The sequence below is a fragment of the Hydra viridissima genome, unplaced genomic scaffold (genome assembly GCF_058129835.1).
Source record: "Hydra viridissima isolate aposymbiotic clone 2 unplaced genomic scaffold, HvirCarnegie_v1 scaffold_7, whole genome shotgun sequence".
Taxonomy (NCBI): Eukaryota; Metazoa; Cnidaria; class Hydrozoa; order Anthoathecata; family Hydridae; genus Hydra; species Hydra viridissima.
The window spans coordinates 16,705,277-16,723,980 of NW_028324306.1; the positions used below are offsets into that span (position 1 = coordinate 16,705,277).

Genomic DNA, 18,704 nt, shown 5'->3' on the forward strand with positions numbered 1-18,704 from the left:
CTATACGGCAGTTGAGTTGCCACAACCTTTCTGTTGTTTAACGGGGAAAACGCATTGATTTTCAACGGAAATTTCAGTTTATATGCGGAAAATTTCCGGCAGTATACTTTATTTCATATATTTATATATACACACACAGATATATATATATATATATATATATATATATATATATATATATATATATATATATATATATATATATATATATATATATATATATATATATATATATATATATGTGTGTGTGTATTAGGGTGTTCCAAAAAAATGACTTTTTTGAATTTCAACTAACATTACTTTTCATAAGGTGCCCCAACCTTGATATTACTAATAATTTTTTTTTTTTTCATGATTAGATCACTCCATGACTTCCCTCAATGGGTCCAAAGGTCATTTTTTGCCCCTTTTTTGCCCGTATTTCGGACTAACTGAGGGGAGTGTAACCATTATCCAAATTGATTTTTCTTTCTTTTTTTTTGTTGTTTTATCTTTTTGAAAGAAATTAAAATAAAATGTTAAGCTTAATTTTTTTTTTTACTTGAACAATGAAGATCAAAAAATTCAAAAAAAAGGCATTTTTAAGCTTTTTTGCACTATATTAGTGTTCTGCTTGTTAACAAGATATTTTACTTATTAAGATATTTATATTTACGTAATAAAATCATATTTATGATTAGTTTTTTAAGTAATTAGTTGTCAAACATAGTTTATGCTTATAAATTTATTTTGTAAACAAAGAATTTTTTACATAATCAGATTTTTTTTTAATTGTTCTTTCACTCTTATATTTGTTTGATACAAGGAAGGCACTTTGTCTTTTATCCTCATTGTGCGATTTATTGATCAGCTCCTATTAAACAATATTTAAAAGTAATGAGCTTGTGAAATAAATTGAGATTTTTAACATACACAGTAAGTACCAAACATAAAAAATAGTTACCTGAACTAGTTTTATAGCCCTCTCACTACAGTCATTTATTACTTCAAGATTATTCACAAATTGTTTGAATTCTAGGTAGTAGTCATTTAGATCCCATGTCTCAGATGGAGTCTTAAGCCACTGTACTTCAGCATTTGCATGGTTTAAGATATGAAAAATTAACCAACTCTGGTCAGTTATAAGCGGGATCAAACTTGGGGGAGTATCATCATCAAACATAAGGGAGTTCAGTATATTTAAATTAACTTGATGTCTCTCTACGGCATAAGTTGTTGGTCTTGGGGTTGAGTACAACTTCTTGGCAATGTCACTCCGTTCTTATACATTTTTGTCAACAACAGACAAAACTAGAATATTTGGGTCTATGTACCAGGTGTGTCTCTTTAGAGACTCTATAACAGGTTTTGCCTGGACAGGATTGATTTTTGAGTATTTCACCATCTGCCAAAGAGCTTTCATATCCTAAAGATTTTTAGACTATTAAATATTACACAAAATTTTCAAAGAAATGATTAAAACCTTTTAAAACATAGAAATGTCACCTGATATGGAGCGATAGCAGGAATTTCAGCCTTTATAAACCACTCAGTGTAAAATACAGCTGTGAAGAATGCCATATCATTTATTTCTTTCTTCTCAAAATCTGTCAAACTAGAAATGTTGTCTAGAAGGAGATACATTTTCAAAAAGTATATTCCTTTTGCCATAAATCTGGCATGGTGTACAGGCCCAGGTTATCTTAGTTTGTACTGTTCATCACCAGATAAAACCATTGTTGTCAATTCCACTAACTCTTGATAATCAGACCTACATCCATCCTAAAAAAAACTATTTATTTAGACACAAAACAGTAGTAAACTTATTTCATTACAGAAAATTCAGTTTATTCAAAATTTTAAATACCTTTTTCATTGTTTTCATTCTAATAATATTTTGAGAGAAAGATAAGGCTTCCTTGAACTGTACTTGCAGCCAGCTATCAGAAATGTCTTCAATTTTTACTTTGTTTAACACAATGGAATTTTGATCAATTGAGTTCCATACATCTTTAAGCTTCTTAAACAATGGATTATCTGGGCCATTTGTTTTACTGCTAGGATAAATGTTCCAGCAGTGAATAATATGCCTTTCATAGATGTGATGCCTACATGCCAGGAGAAGTAGAGGTCTATCAAGCTCTGCAGCTAATCTAATGCACACACCCTTTTTATTACCAGTATTTACAAAAGTTGTATCAAAAACGCATCCTTGTAATTTATCAAAAATATCAAATTGATGAAGAAGTTTTATGATTGTATTCTTCTGTGTTTCTCCAGTGCAAGAGTTCAAATGAGGAATCCCAAGAAGCTCACTCTGTCCATCTATTCTGATGGAAACAGCCAGTCTGTCAAGTTGATGTTCTATTCCATTTGTAAACTCTTTAACTATTTTTCCATCAAAATGGAGAATAATTGGTAATGATGAAGATTTAACAAGTTCAGTAATGTGTTTTTTAATCTTTTCTCCCTCTTTAGTTACAACTTCCTCTGCAACTCTAAACGCAGTTGAAGAAGATATTGCAAAATTAGTAACATCACCTCCTGAATTTGCAATAACACTTGCCACTATTGCAGTGTGTTGTCTAACTGAAAGCCCCTCACCTATTGCTGTGAGAGCTGTTTTTTTTAAAATATTTTTTGGTAACAAAACAACAGAGGTAGATTGTTCTTTTTTTAAATCTGCTACATATTCACAGTCAGAATTATTATCACTGCTTGAAGAGTTTTCTAAACTACATAGATTGTTACCATTGTTTAGTTTAATTTCCATGTTTAACATGGAACACAATTTTTGGTGGGATCTCTTAATAGTGTATGTAAACCTTTTATCATTTGTTCCTATTCTTCCCATCCTATTTCCAAGTTGGTCCAAGATAAACGCAATATCTTCATTTTTGGCTTTGGATGTCCTTCTCCTGTCTTTCATAATATCTTCAATTAGTTCTTTTTTTTTACTAATCCAAAAGCATTTTAATATTTCTTCAAAAAATTCCTCATTCCTTTTTGTATCTGTTGGGCTGTTCCTTTTGCTATTCTTCTTTAACTTGTAATAGTTGTTCACCATTTTATCAATCTTCTTTCTTTAAAATGCAAAATTTATTCAATGTTTAAAATAAAGATAAAAATAAATTTCTTGATAAATTTTGAATTCATAATTTACCTGATATTTTCCAAGGTTATGATAGAGAATCCTGCAAGATTCCATGGCCTTACCAACTTAGACATTAAACAACAGTCAGCTTGTGGAGGGCATCTGAGCTCAAATGAATTAATTTCGAAATGACACCTAATTAAAACCGTTTTCTTTAATTTGGGATTCAAGTTTCTTAGATAAAGGAAGTATTGCAGAACCTCTATGCCAGTAGGAAGTTTATAACATGAAAGATTTTCTCTAACTTTCTTTACTAGAAATACTTCAGCCTTATTTCGAGTAAGCTTCAACTTCTTTTTTGGTGGCATTTTACTATTAAGTAACTTTTTAAGTTAATTAGTTACTGAAAAGATAAATGATAACCAAAATATAAAGTAAGTTAAAAATCAAATTGCATACACAAGGTAAAATGTAATTGTTCACAAAATGAAGCAAATATATGTGTATTTAAAATTTAATACAAAAACACATTAAAATGGTACACAGGACAAAGATAGTGAAATATTGTAAAATAAATCAATATTTTTGAATTTTTTGATCTTCATTGTTCAAGTAAAAAAAAAAATTAAGCTTAACATTTTATTTTAATTTCTTTCAAAAAGATAAAACAACAAAAAAAAAGAAAGAAAAATCAATTTGGATAATGGTTACACTCCCCTCAGTTAGTCCGAAATACGGGCAAAAAAAGGGGCAAAAAATGACCTTTGGACCCATTGAGGGAAGTCATGGAGTGATCTAATCATGAAAAAAAAAAAATTTATTAGTAATATCAAGGTTGGGGCACCTTATGAAAAGTAATGTTAGTTGAAATTCAAAAAAGTCATTTTTTTGGAACACTCTAATGTGTATATATAAATATATGAAATAAAGTATACATGAAATAGAGCAAGCTACCTGAGTTAGCATTTGCAAGCGTTGTTAACCAGTTACCTTCAATCTTTCTTATCAAATCTTTCCTATTTAGTTTATCTAGTGCAATTACCAAATCATCCAGTTTTGGAAATTTGTTTTGTTCTTTCCACTTGCAAAACATACTGTATGCTTTCTCTTTTAGATTAATTGGCTCACTGTTAATGTCATCCAATTTATCATCTTTTACTGATAAAAAACGTCCCAAATCCAACCAATCGTTGTCCCAATCAATCAATCCAACCAATCGTTGCCAATCTCTTTGCTTAATAGTAACATAAACTCTTGATTCTCAAGAATGTCATCCATTTGCACTGTTTTATTGAGTTTAAAGAACTAGTAATACGAATTACAATCAGGTTTTCTAAATACAGTAATAACATATAAGATATCAAAATAATATGTAGAAAGTTCAAGTGTATTTATGTGTATGTGTTCACAAAGTTTTAAACCTTTTAAAACTTATCAATCAGGGAAAAAACAAGAAAAGAAAGTCAATTGAAGTATATGCTCTATTATTCTTAAAGCTACATGAAAAAAAGTAACTAAATTAATTTGATTTATGACTTGCTATCATCTATGTCGCCAATTTTAGCGGTAATAACATATTTGTGTAGCACTCTGCAAAACAAAATTTCTGATTTTCCATTGTATGTTTACTTCCATTTTTAAGGGAATAGGGGAAAGATCAGGTGATTTATGAGATAAAATTAATAATTCATTTATTTTATCATTTTATAATTCACTTATATGATTCCATCAAAGATTTCATGAATGCTTTAAATTGTTATCTTATTGAAAATTTTATGTTTTTCAATGTTAAATTATATTTCAATAAATTGCTTCATGTAACGTTTTTATCGTGCAAAACTGAACTAAATTATAAAAATTTATTAAAATTGTTTATTTCTTCTGAAAAGAAAAAAAAAAAAGAAAATAATGATAATGTAAATAATAATAATAAAAAAGATAATAACATTAATGATAATATAAATAATAGTAATAAAAACAACAACAACAACAACAACAACAACAATAATAAAAATAATAATTACAACAACAATAAGAATAAAAAAATAATAACCTTAATAATAATAATAATTGTAATAACAAAAATAATAATAACAAAAAAAATAATATTAATGTCAATATAAATGATAATAATTTTGTTAATAATTTCAATAACAATAATGATAACAATAATAATAATAATAATAATAATAATAATAATAATAATAATAATAATAATAATAATAATAATAATAATAACAATAATAATAATAATAATAATAATAATAATAATAATAATAATAATAATAATAATAATAATAATAATAATAATAATAATAATAATAATAATAATAATAATAATAATAATAATAATAATAATAATAATAATAATAATAATAATAACTAGCAATAAGCAACCCGTAATATGGGTTATGGTCGATCTGTTAATTTATGGTGGCTGTTTTCCACAATTTAAAGTTGCGAAACCATTACTAATACTCTTTTAGAAAAACGCCTTCAAATTTAAAAAATTAAACCATCTGTAAAATTAAAATAAAAAGTATGCGGAGGTAAAATAATTTACCAATTATTTAACATTATTTGAGAAATTTAAAACTGACATATGCCATATAAGTGTAAGGCAGAACCATTTTCCTCGACATTACTAAGTTCAAAACAATATGTTTTTAGTTACTGACACAAAATAATAACACTTCATCATGCTTTAAATTGACGAAAAAAGCTAAATTTTTGTTATATTTTTTATAACATGAACTTTAATTAACAAGAGTAATATAAAGCGAACGTTAATTATGCAGGAATTAATTTTTTGGTGTCCCTTTGATACATGTTTCTTTAAAAAAGGAAATTGTCTTTAAAACGTTAAATGCACACAACTAAATAAATTAATTAAAAATAACTGACAATTTGACTATTACTATTTATGGCACTAATCTGACCATTTTTATATATGGCCTCTTTGTTTCAACAGTTTTTAATAAACGGTAATTTGCTACTATTTTTGATAATTCCTTTTGTTACTCGAAATTTAATTCTCTTAAATATTTTGACACTAATAATGGACCTCCCTTCCCCGATTTTGCCTTAATGGTGGTTAGGAGAATAGAGTTATTTTTATTAAGAGTAATCAAGTTTTTGATGAAGACCTTTTACCAGAATAATAAAATGTGAAACAATGATTTAAGAATTTAACATATATAAGAATTTTTCTTTCCTCAAAATTAAGCTAATTAATTAGTTAAACACCTTATAAGATTTAAGTAACTCGATATTTGACAAATGCGCAAAACTACAATATTCACCCACCCCCCATTTAAAAAGATCCCCTAAGTTACGTACAACAAATATTAGGCATAAAATAAAGAAAATCAAAAAAATATTGAACTAATTGCATCTATTTATATCATTTTAACTGACAAAAAATTACAATAAAAGGTAATCAGGTTATCTTTTTATAAATCATGTAAATGCGTCAATCGTAAATCTTAAAGAAAAAAAAAAAAACCACATAAAAACTGAAAATCGGTTTACCTATTTATAGTGACCTATTTTGACATAGCAGTTAATAAAAACATTTATCGAAAATGTAACTATAAAATTTGTTTCGAAGTGCAAAGGATTAACAATACTAAAATAAATTAAAAAAAAAAAATCAAATTAAGATATAAACTGCATTTTTAGCATAATGTTGGCTTTAAGTAAAAAAATAAAAGCAGTAAATTCCAATAATGAAACTACCTATTATTCATTTTTAACAATAGACACCAACGTGAAGGTAAGACAAGCAGTCTATCAACACAAAACATCACAACAATAACACATAACAATAGAATATTTACACCCTTGATCCTAAAATCCAGCGAAAATAACAAACCAAATTAAAATATGAAAGGCAAAAGTAGAAAACCAATTTAAAGTTAACTATATATTTATCTGTTTACTAAACATATATACTTACATAAAAGTATATTTGTTTTTATATTCAATATTAGTTATTCAATTACTTCAAATTTAGGACATGAAAACACCCTAGATTTAAAGATCAAGGTTGCATACTCTCCCATACACATTACGCTAAACATTAACAGACATTGTGTTTCCAGAATAATTAAAAAAGGCTAGACAACACAACCTAGCTCTACAGCAGTAACACCACCTGACACTAAATGCTGCCAAGTCACACCTCTGCTATTAGTACACCGCTTGGCTGGCAAGGTTATCAATCTTGCTCAATATAATGCCAACTCACACCACTTTGAAAACATGGAAAAAAAACATAATTTAAACATATATACAGCTATAAACAAATATGGTTTCATATTACACATATAAACATATTATAACACATATATTAAATGACAGGTATATTTATCAAAAACTATGAAAAAAAAATTAAAATAATTAAAAAAATATAACATTATTTGTGTAACACTTTTCACCTACTATACCTTGAATGAGATATTTATCAATTTTGAAAAATAAACTATTAAATGCCCTAGTTCTTGAACATGTAACATATAGTTGACCATGAGAGAAACACGGTTATTTGAGATATACCCCAACTCTATCAAATGTTTGACCTTGACTTTCGTTAATTGTCATTGAATAAGCCAATCTGACAGGAAACTTACGACGTTTCAGAACAAAAGGTAAATTAGAATCTGATGGAGCCAACTGAATTCGAGGATCAAAAACCTGCTTACCACCAGAAACACCTGTCAAAACCTCTGCATCAATATAATCATTTTGAAGAGTACATACTTTCATTCGAGTACCATAACATAACCCAGCTTTGAGATCTAAATTTCTAAGTAGCATAATAACACAACCAATTTTCAATTTTAAACAATGAGGTAGCATACCTGAAGGAGTTAAGCAGTTCAAAAACTCAACAGGAAAGCTATTTCTTTCATTAAGGTCATCAGTATCAATTTGATCAGCACTTAAATATATTTTGACCTCACCCGGCAAACATTCAAGCACTTCTTCATTGATAATGAATCAACATTAGTTGGTGTTAAAATCACGCGTTTAGAATAATCATTTTGATCAGCATCTCCAAAAATCTTTTCAACAACTGATTCATTTTCTCTAATAACGCACTGATTTGGTATTTTAATGCATCCTTTAAAAGGATCCTCCTCTTTGACAGGTATTGTTCCATTCCCAAGTTTTAGTAGCCATTGGGAAAATTCACCTTCCCCATCTTGTACTCTCATATTTTCAGTTAATGCAAACTTCTGCACCCATTGCCAATGCAAAGAACATTTTACACACAACTCTACTATTTCAGCTGGTTGTGTTTATACACAATTCTACTATTTCAGTTGTTGAACATTTTCATCAAAATTTTCTAGATTTAAGCCAATAAACTCATCAATAACAGGCAGATTGTAATCAGTCTGCATTTTACCACTTTGATTAATAATCTTTTCAATTTGATGAAGAGTAGCTTGTTCAGCTATTAGAAGTGGGATTGAGCGGTGAATGAAATCTTCCATCATAAAAGCTTTGCGTGTATTCCAGAGATGTAAAGGATTGTCAGATTCACAAAAGGTCAAAATAATTGAAAACAACTGTCTAATTTGCTTTGGCATACGTGTTAAAACCGCCTCAGTAAGAGTATTCTGCCATTCAGTGTCAACAATTCTATCAAAACACATGCTTCACGAAACGTTTCAAGGACAATACCATTAACAGCACGCACATCCTCCCAAGATGTTGCTCCTTTTGCTTGCAAAAGTAACAGTTTAAGAAAAAACAATTCTCCAGTTGGATTAACTTTATACATTCTTACTATCACCTTATTACCACCTCTTTGTCTAACCTTCCATTTACAATGTTTATCATCAAATATAAAGTGATAAGGAATGTCTACATAAGAATAGCAATGTGCTCTTTCATTTTCAGTATTTAACTTAAACCATGCCGCTAGGTGTGTATTGCGTTGAGCTGCACGATCTAAAGCCATTTGTTCTGCTCCTTCTCTAAAATACAATAATTGATTTTCAGGTAGATGTTTACCAAGTCACAGCACTTTGAAAACACGGAAACAATATAATATAAACATATGTACCAACTATAAACACAATAAATGCGTTTAAATATGTATATAAGGTTAAATATATACCTTATATACATTTTTAAAACAATTACATAACACATATTAACACATACACAAACAATAAAAACACTTTACATTATTATAAAAACATTATTATAAAAACACATTGATAAAACAACTATAAAGCACTTATTACCACATACATATCAAAAAAGTATATATGCAAACAATAAATGTGTGCAAACAAAAATTTTAAAAATGATGGGAGAAAATTTAAAAAGATACAAAATATATATTTACAAACAATACTTTTTACCTTCTTTTTTTTCTTCATAAGAACTGTAATCCTCATAACAAAATTTAACCTTTACATACAATAACATGTGACATGCCATGTCAGTGTTGGCACAAAAGTTTAATTTATTTTTCTAAATTTTCTAAAAAAGAACAAAAATAGTTAATAGCATCACAGAAATTTCAAAGTATTAATAACCCTTTTATGGAAATAGCATTAGTATAACTTTAAATAACATCCATACCCCTATTTTCTTTCTAAAAAATAAAATAATAAAAATAAAACTGCTAAAAGAAAAACTAAAACAAACAAAATCTAAACGATTTAAAAAACTAAAATCCTTTCTACTTTAAATCCTTTCTACTTTATCTAATAAAAATTTTAATCCTTTCTACTTTATCTGATAAAAATGTATATATAACTATTTCATATACTTACTTCAATTATAATATGATAAATAATTGATTAAGATGATTCTTTACGTAATATATCTAAACTAATAATTAAATTCCAAAAGGAAAAAAGTTTTAACTCGCTCAAAAGATCTTTCTCCAATGGCCGCGTGCCTAGTTACTAATTCAAAGCCTAGTAACTAATGACGAAACGAAGTTGAACGCTAATTATATTATAGATGATAAAATCTGACATCGATTTAAAAACAATTATTATCTGAGTTTAACTTCAATGTAAGAGAGTTTATTATTTGAAAGAATTTTCAGGGAAAAATCAACAACTAAAGCTCGATCACACCAATCTCAGTTTGGTTCAAAGTAGATCTCGTTTGGTAATTTTTCATTCTTTAAAACCAGCTAAAGATTTTTTATTCATTTAAAATGGGTTTTTGTTTTCTTTTCACTTGTTTTTTTGAGTTGATGTTGCATGATTCAGTTTTTTTCTATTTAGAATTGAGAACAAACTTTCGACTTTAAAATCGTTGCTGCTCTTGTTTATATTAAAAAAAAATTGTAAAAATAATTACTGGTATTATTTGCTCACATAAAGATCGCAGAATACAATATTCGCTATAAATAAAAATGGAAATACTAGAGCATGAAATGAATCGGTACGTCATCTATTTTTGTTCGTCTTGTGTTACTTGTTATCTGATTCTTTATCAACTTTAGTTTGAATGTTAGAAAAACCGGCAAAAAGAGGGGGGGGGGGGGGGAGGGGAAATGATTTTGCAGAAGTAAGTAATTAAGACGAAGATAAAATAAATAAAGTGAGAGTTCATTAACTACAACAAGTTTTGTAATTGAATATCAGAACTGAAATATGAGAAATTTAATACAAGAAAGTTAATATTAGAAAAAAGTTTCAGAGCAAGCTTCTTTAACTGTATGAAATAGACTTCATATAACTGAACATAATCTTTCATAAGTCTGTTCAATTATGAAAGATTATATTCCGTTACTTTTCTCATCTTATTTGGTACTAGAATTCCCAAAGAACTCAGCAATTCGTTTCTTATTAGAGACTTGGAGCATTGACTAGTGCTCATTGTCCACGTGGATTTTCTAACTTCTGAAAAAAATAATTGATATCAGCGAAGAGTTTAAAACCAGAATAAATTATCATAAGTTATTTATGATAATTACTTTTAATCTTTAGGTAAACATTCAATAAATCCAGTAAGTCCAGCAACAAGCATAGGAAAGAAAATTCTAAAGATTCCCAAAACTAGCTATTAAATTACGAATGCGTTTTTGCTCGATATTTTACCGATTCTCGAAATATTGAGGTTACGTTTGAATTCAATTCAGTAACGAACTGAGGGAACAGCATAAACTTATATTCTTTTTTTTTTTTTTTGAATGGCTTCAATTAGGTTTTCCTTGTCATTCCTAAATCTATCTCCTTTTCGGTTAATTTAGGATGTCTATTTACATAGTGTACAAAAGGCAGTACTTTTTGAGACATAGTTAATTTGTTCCTCTCCTGGAGGATTTTATTTTAGAAAATCCACTTTTTCGGTGAAGCATGATGAGTGACTTCATGTAGTTTCAAAGAGGAAAGATTTCAAAAAGTGTCGGAATTTACAAAAACCTATAGTCACCACCGTTTTTTTAAACTGAATTTGAAAACATGAACCAACTCTTTCAGAAATCTCCTAACTATTTTTCAGAAATTGCCTTTTTGCACAAACTGATTCTTTTCATTTCGTTGAAGGTCTTTCAACAAATACATTTCGACTCAAAAGCAGTTCAAATAAACCAATTGAAGAGAGGTTTCTCAAAAGAGATGTTTTTGAAAATAGGTTTCTCAAAAGGAAAGTTCATTCTTGCCGAAATTTAGTTTTGGTTACTTTTGGATTCTATACTGTGAATGGCACAAGTCCAACTATGGACAAAAAGTTATGCATTCACTTAACTTTCAAAGTTAAAATCTTCATGTTTTTTCAAAAGGCCATAAGTCACAGCATCAGAAAAATGTACAACAAAACCACAAGTTAACGTTGTTTAATTTTTAATTGAAAAATTAAAAATTAAACTTTTCTTCTGAAGATTTCTTAAATAATTTTAAGCAAAAAGACTGGCCTAGGAATGAATACTTTTATTTGCAAAAACATTCAATAATCTATAGTATTAGTGGGAGCTGTAAAAAGGTCATTCCACGCCAAACGGTTAATTTCCGAAATAATCCCCGAACTACCATCTCCGATTTTGATAAAACTTTGTCAGTATGTTGTTAAACATGTTTCATGAAGATTACCAAAATTTCAGAACAAAATGCTTACTATTTCGGATTTTGTGGTACTTTTTGTAAAGCTTACCCAAACTTCAACTTCAGTCAGTAGCTAAAATTAGTATATTTTGGGTCCTATATTTTTGCAATGAAAGGGTAATATATCTTAAAAACGTGGTTTCTTAGTAAACCGAAGGTGCAGATCACAAATAATTTATTACAAGTTTCACATTATGCCTACCTTTTTAGTCTATGGTTCGCCAAATATCGTCACAAACGCAATACTATAAATATTTTTTATTTATTTGTAGGGTCATATCTCTAAAACTAAAGGTTTTTGAATATTGCTATTTTGTCTAAAGGTTCTACATACTATCATAACGATATGGATTAAAAATTTGCTATTTTAAAAATTTCTCTGCTGAGTTATTCTGAAAGCCATATGGCGAAAAAAGTGAAAAACCCTAAAATAACGTGTGTTTGAACCCCTAAAACTTGATGTGGGCAAATTTTTTTTGTTTTTTTAATTGTATTATTGGAAAGACCTTATTTCAAAATTTTAGAAACAATAAAAACTGTCTTGGAGAGATTTTTCTTATAAAGAAAAAAATCTAGTTTTTGTAAGCTAAGTTAGGTCTGCAAAGTCTCTAAGTTCCGTATATTAACTAATGCCATATAGAGGTAATTTTAGTAAGTATATTATCATTCTACGGACTAATCTCTCTAAATTAATTTAAAATATTTAAGTTTATCACAAGCATCTACTATTCGAAGACGAAAATTAGAATAGATGTTATAATAAGAGTTTTTTTAAATTTATCCTGACATGTCTGTTGAACAAAACTTAACTATTTGTTATATTGGAAAATTTGATGGAAGTTTATGTCATTTAAGTACTTACTCTCGAAAAAAGGGTTTTATTGACTTTTGATCAGAACTTTCGAACGAGGAACAGATTTTGATTGTGAGGCGAACTTATAATTTAGTTAAAAATATTACTTTAATTTGTCTCCACCACAAATCACTGCTGTTAGTTAAATACACACATTTACAGAGCGATTATTTAAACCCTTTTGGTATGGCCAATCATTGCTCAGTTAAAGGCTTGAGATGTATTGACCAAGAGACTGCAGAATGTCTTTCGAATTTAACAAATAAAGTTATTTGTTCAGGTCAAAAATTGTGTCTAAATTGCCACAAAGCTTATTCAACCACAAGCTCTTCAAGTGAAAAAATTGACGATATTGATGACATAGATGATATATTTTGTTCAACTGACACTATTAATGCTAGTCTTTCTGACCTTGGAATTTCACCTTTAAGAAAACGTGTTAGTAAGAGAGATCATGCTAGTTATGTAAAAAGCAAAATTTCGAAAGTGCAAATAACAGTTGTAGAAAAAATAGCTGTTGTTAGTGGTTTATCACCAGATAATTGTGTCCTACCACTAAGCAGTGCAAGTGTAGAGTGTGAGAATTGCATTGACTGGTCAGGTTTGATATTAGAATTGAAAGATAAAATATCTACAATCAGTAATCCCCATGAAAAAGTTCAAGTTTTAACTGTTATACCAAACAGTTGGTCAAGAATAAAAATATGTAGTGAGTTTAAAGTATCAGACAGAATGGCTAAAGCAGCAAAAAAGTTAAAAGCAAAAAGTGGAATCTTAGCACTTCCAGAAAGAAATGAAGCAAACAAATTGCCAGAACATGTTAAAGAAAAATTTTGAAATTTTATGAAAATTTTGTCATTAATAGCTCTCTACTTAAAGTACCAATAGATTCTTTTAATTTTCTTAACATAAAATCAATTGCTAATTGGGCTGTTGCAAGATTAGCAGCGTTTCTACTAAAAGCTTCAACATTTAATTTAATAGGCTTTAGCGTATTGTCAACTCATGTTCCAAATTAATATTTTCTTAAAGTGCACACTTCCAATACCTTGAAGAGTTTCTTAAATGATACAAAATTGTTTTAAAATACATTAGAAAATATTACAATTTATATTTTGCCTCTTTCTGGATTAGATTTACCCAACTATTTTGTAATTGACAGTTTTGATCCAACCGTTAATTTTATGAACTTTTTTTACCGTGGGTTGCCCTAGCGATAATATAACTACAGCATTATCTAAGCATGCTATTATGCATCACATACAGATGACTAGAGAGGTCAGGGATTCAAAAAACACCCTGATGCGTCCGAAACAAGTCCAGGCATTCAAATCACGAGACTCGCCGAGTCTTAGACCGGGTATTCAGCCACAGACTCGCCGTGTCCGAAAAAAACCGGGTACCCAGACCCGAAAATCTCTAGAAATAACTCAAGCAAATGTTAAAAAATATTTTTTGAACATTAAAATATTATGATTTTTGGCACAATAAGCTTTGATTTTGATGCAGTATGATAAATCTTCATGTTTAGGACGAAATTGTAAAATTCAAAAAATTTATATATTGACCAAGTTTTTTTCGTTCATAAGAAAAATCTCTCCAAGACAGTTTTTATTGTTTCTAAAATTTTGAAATAAGGTCTTTCCAATAATACAATTAAAAAAACAAAAAAAATTTGCCCACATCAAGTTTTAGGGGTTCAAACACACGTTATTTTAGGGTTTTTCACTTTTTTCGCCATATGGCTTTCAGAATAACTCAGCAGAGAAATTTTTAAAATAGCAAATTTTTAATCCATATCGTTATGATAGTATGTAGAACCTTTAGACAAAATAGCAATATTCAAAAACCTTTAGTTTTAGAGATATGACCCTACAAATAAATAAAAAATATTTATAGTATTGCGTTTGTGACGATATTTGGCGAACCATAGACTAAAAAGGTAGGCATAATGTGAAACTTGTAATAAATTATTTGTGATCTGCACCTTCGGTTTACTAAGAAACCACGTTTTTAAGATATATTACCCTTTCATTGCAAAAATATAGGACCCAAAATATACTAATTTTAGCTACTGACTGAAGTTGAAGTTTGGGTAAGCTTTACAAAAAGTACCACAAAATCCGAAATAGTAAGCATTTTGTTCTGAAATTTTGGCAATTTTCATGAAACACGTTTAACAACATACCGTCAAAATTTTATTAAAATCGGAGATGGTAGTGCGGGGACCTCTGGACCACTTGGCGTGGAATGACGCAAAAACAACTTTTCCAAAAATGAAATGAAAAGAATTTTTTCATAAAAAAAACTTCCATCCACCACATCTTTTTTTAAAAAAGGACTGCACAACATGGTAAAATACTCCTTCAAAAATGGTGATCTGAAATCTAAAAAAGGAGGCTTAAGACAAACTATAAGTGATAAAGAAATGTCTTTAGTCAATGTGTGCACAAATTAAAAGCTGTTAAATTCTACTCTCTTATGAAAAAGAAAATTGAAAATGTCATTAAAGTATACTTTGACATGCAACAAAACCAAACAAATCCTTAATTTAGGGTTGGTGATGTATTTTATGCTCGACAAATTTTGCTCGATAATTTAACATTTGTTCAACATGATTAAACAGTTCAAAATAAAGATAACATCTTTGTTTAAATCTGAGTGAAATCTCAGAATGGTAGAAGATCTAATGAAATATCTTCAGCCCTGGTTCACAACTTGTCCGAGTTAGAAAAGATGTAGGTACAGATAAAGGAGCTAAAGCGCAATTAGATCTACATTTTTTCTGATGCTTGTTCATCACGGAACAGAACCTTTATTGTTTTGCGTTGTTTGAAAATGTTTGTGGAAGCCGTTGATATATTTAGAGCCATCAAAGTTTTTCTAATCAAGGGGTCACAGTTTTTATACTTTCTGGTCGAGATTTTGGGCGAATTGAAAAATTAGTACGTATAAATGAAGATGACCAACAAATGTCGGAACAGATTCGAAAAAGAAAAAATATTCGAGGCTGTTGTTTTAAAATGTTTAAATTTAGTACTGCAGAAATGTTAATATTAATTTCATTCAATAAAACTTTTGTCTCAAATATTAAGGGCTCATATATTGACAACGTCTCTGACGAAGAGTGTAGGGGTATTAGTAACTCAATTCAGATGATAGAGGTAAGAGAAGGATCAAGTTTGTGTTGAACTGAAGTTGTTGTTTGATTCTATAATTTAGTTAATTGTATCATAAACCTCTTTAGTGCCTTAAAAAATCTTTAACCAAATCTAATTAACGAAATTGTGCATTTTTATGAGGTTAAAGAATCTGATCTGCAGCATGTTTTGAACCCGTGTGGCTGAAAACCATGAAAAACGTCTCTTAATATTTTTAAGAATAGTTGCGACATCCTACCTTGTATTAAACCTATTTTTTACATCAAACAACATCAATAATAGTTTTTTACTTTTTTAAAGAGAGCACGTTTAAATTTTAAATTGTTACAAAAGAATGAAATCCCGAAGAGGGTCTTCACTTATCATGTAAAGGGGACGAGGTTGCCAAAAGATTAAGAGGGTTCAAGGAATTTATGTAATATTATTTTTATAAGTCAATCCAAATATACTTAATTCACAAATATTAAATCATTGAAAACATAATTTTGTGACAAAGTTTTCTTTTTGAAAAAATGTGGACATGGCCATGGCCGCCGAGAGGGGGGGTGGGGGTGGGGGTGGACGGACGGACGGGGAAGATCCCCGGGGCCCCGCGTGTGTACAAACAATTCTTTAAAGTAATTTTTGAAATATTTAAATAGTTTTGAATTTTAAAAGATTTAATTAACTTTTATTTTTCTAATACAATGACCAGAGCACGCTTCTTTTGGTCCTGATTATGTAATTGATCATAATGAGGGCCCCTTAAGAAAACTTCCCCGGGGCCCAAAATTTCTCTCGGCGGCCATGGACATGACCCTTTTTGAAAAAACCACTCACCTTTTAAATTGTTTTAAATATACTTAAAAAAAGCAAAAATTTGAAAATTCTTAAAATTATTTTTGATAGCAAAAGTTTATTGCGATATAAAAAATTAAAATTATTTTTATTGCAATAAACTTTTGCTATCAAAAATAAACATTAATCTTTTGTTGAAAGTTTAAATAGATATATTTTTTGGTTTCTTAAAACATGTAAAATTTATTAAAATTTAATTTCAAATGAAGTAAACTTATATAAGTTTAAAAACTATGACACTTGCAGTTTGTTTTCAAGCTCAGAATGTTCAACATTCATAAATGAAGATGTATACTTATAAATCTGAAAAGAGTTGATTACAGAATGCACTTTCATAAGAAGAAGTACTAATAGCTACTTTTTTTGGAACTAAGAGTAAATAAGAATAAATACTGTTATACTAATACTAAACATAAATTGAGCAAACGTTTCCTTTTTGATATTGTAATTTTTGTAACGCTTCCAAAGTAGTTTTTTAATGCTTGATGGAAATGTGATTGATATTTTTTTAACAGTTGTTTGAATACATTATTTCATTTTTTAGAGTTATTTTATGTTTTGTTACTGTTTACACGACACGACTAAGGAGTTTGTCAGCATCATTTTTCTGTAATTAACCAAGTTGTCATGGAGAACGATTTCTATGATCTTAAAGGTAATTTTATATTTTTAATACTTCCCATTTGAGATGGGTTTTCGACTTTCATATAAAAACCTTTTTCCTTAGTTGAAAAACTTCCTCAAGATGTATTTACGACGCTTGCTGATTTGCTGACTTATGATTGGCAAAAATTCGCTCGATGTCTTTTGATTGATGACTCGGCAATCAAAAAAGTAAAAGAAGAATTTGAAACTACGAGAGAACAAACTATGCAAATACTAAACCAATGGCGTAAGGATAATCCATCAAAAAAATGGCGAGATATGAAGACCGGATTACTTTTTTGCAAGCGAAAGGATTTGGTCAGTGAATGCGAACGAAGTAGGTATTTTGAGAATCATAACTTTCATGCCGCCCTCATGCAGAGTACTCCGTCTGCCTCCTGAACGTTTCTTAAAGATGCAAATAAAATGCAAGCAAAAAAAAAAAAAATTAAATGTTACAATATATGCAAATAATACCATCCAAATTCAAAAACACAACGGGCCATTAAAATATTATATTTACCTAATGGGTAAAATTTTGAAGCCTTCTTAATAGCAAAATTTTCAAGCCTTCTTAATAGCAAAATCTTTCAAACCTTCTTAATAGCAAAATCTTTCAAACCTTCTTAATAGCAAAATTGCTAAGTAAAATTTCGAAGTTAAATTCACACTTATATTTGTACAAAAAAACCATATTTATAACGTATTTATAACGTATTTATAACGTATTTATAGCATAATATTTATTAAAGAATTTTACAATAGTAATAATTTAAGGTTATAAAAAAAAAATAAGCATGTGCCAGGGACTTAAAGTATACTGCATCAATCAACTTGCCGCCCTCGTTAAAAAACTATAGCTATTTTAGTTAAACTTTTTAAGTCTATTTAAATGAAACTAACTCAAAGGTAAAAAATTTTACCAGTCACACAATAATCGCATCAAAAAATCAATTTAGCAGTTTTTCATAACCTTTTTTTCTACAATTCGTCAATTCGAGTCTTTTAAATCATGGATATAATGCATTATGTTTTTTCTATCAAAATCAAAA

At 28.7% G+C, this 18,704-nt stretch overlaps 2 protein-coding genes and 1 pseudogene across 5 annotated transcripts in view; 1 reads left to right on the forward strand and 2 right to left on the reverse strand.

The window, feature by feature from the left end:
- Positions 1-706: 706 nt before the first annotated feature.
- LOC149886381 (uncharacterized) lies at positions 707-4,406 on the reverse strand (annotated as a pseudogene). The gene is made up of 6 exons (XR_016454507.1): positions 4,028-4,406; positions 3,143-3,268; positions 1,847-3,062; positions 1,486-1,761; positions 944-1,405; positions 707-853 (listed from the first exon to the last, which is right to left on the reverse strand). The product of XR_016454507.1 is annotated as an uncharacterized LOC149886381 (transcript).
- A 2,687-nt stretch (positions 4,407-7,093) lies between these two features.
- LOC149886382 (ATP-dependent DNA helicase PIF1-like) lies at positions 7,094-9,764 on the reverse strand. Of its 3 annotated transcripts, XR_016454508.1 has the most exons (3): positions 9,454-9,764; positions 7,936-9,060; positions 7,094-7,880 (listed from the first exon to the last, which is right to left on the reverse strand). XR_016454508.1 is itself a non-coding variant. In XM_090094057.1 (2 exons), the coding sequence occupies exon 2, from the start codon at positions 7,931-7,933 to the stop codon at positions 7,616-7,618; it is 318 nt and encodes a 105-aa protein (XP_089950183.1). In that variant the 5' UTR covers positions 7,934-9,060; positions 9,454-9,764; the 3' UTR covers positions 7,428-7,615. The 3 variants fall into 3 exon arrangements, 2 of the variants coding, with proteins under 2 accessions (XP_089950183.1, XP_089950182.1); XM_090094057.1 differs by having other exon boundaries at positions 7,428-9,060; XM_090094056.1 differs by having other exon boundaries at positions 7,684-9,060.
- Positions 9,765-10,067: 303 nt separating this feature from the next.
- LOC145194049 (uncharacterized) overlaps positions 10,068-18,704 on the forward strand; it is a 65,680-nt gene continuing 57,043 nt past the window's right edge. Inside the window, exons 1-4 of the mRNA XM_090094379.1 lie at positions 10,068-10,216; positions 10,336-10,495; positions 17,552-17,662; positions 17,735-17,989. Of these exons, the coding sequence (XP_089950505.1) occupies positions 17,635-17,662; positions 17,735-17,989 (283 nt within the window). The 5' untranslated portion in view covers positions 10,068-10,216; positions 10,336-10,495; positions 17,552-17,634. The remainder of the gene's footprint in view (positions 10,217-10,335; positions 10,496-17,551; positions 17,663-17,734; positions 17,990-18,704) is intronic.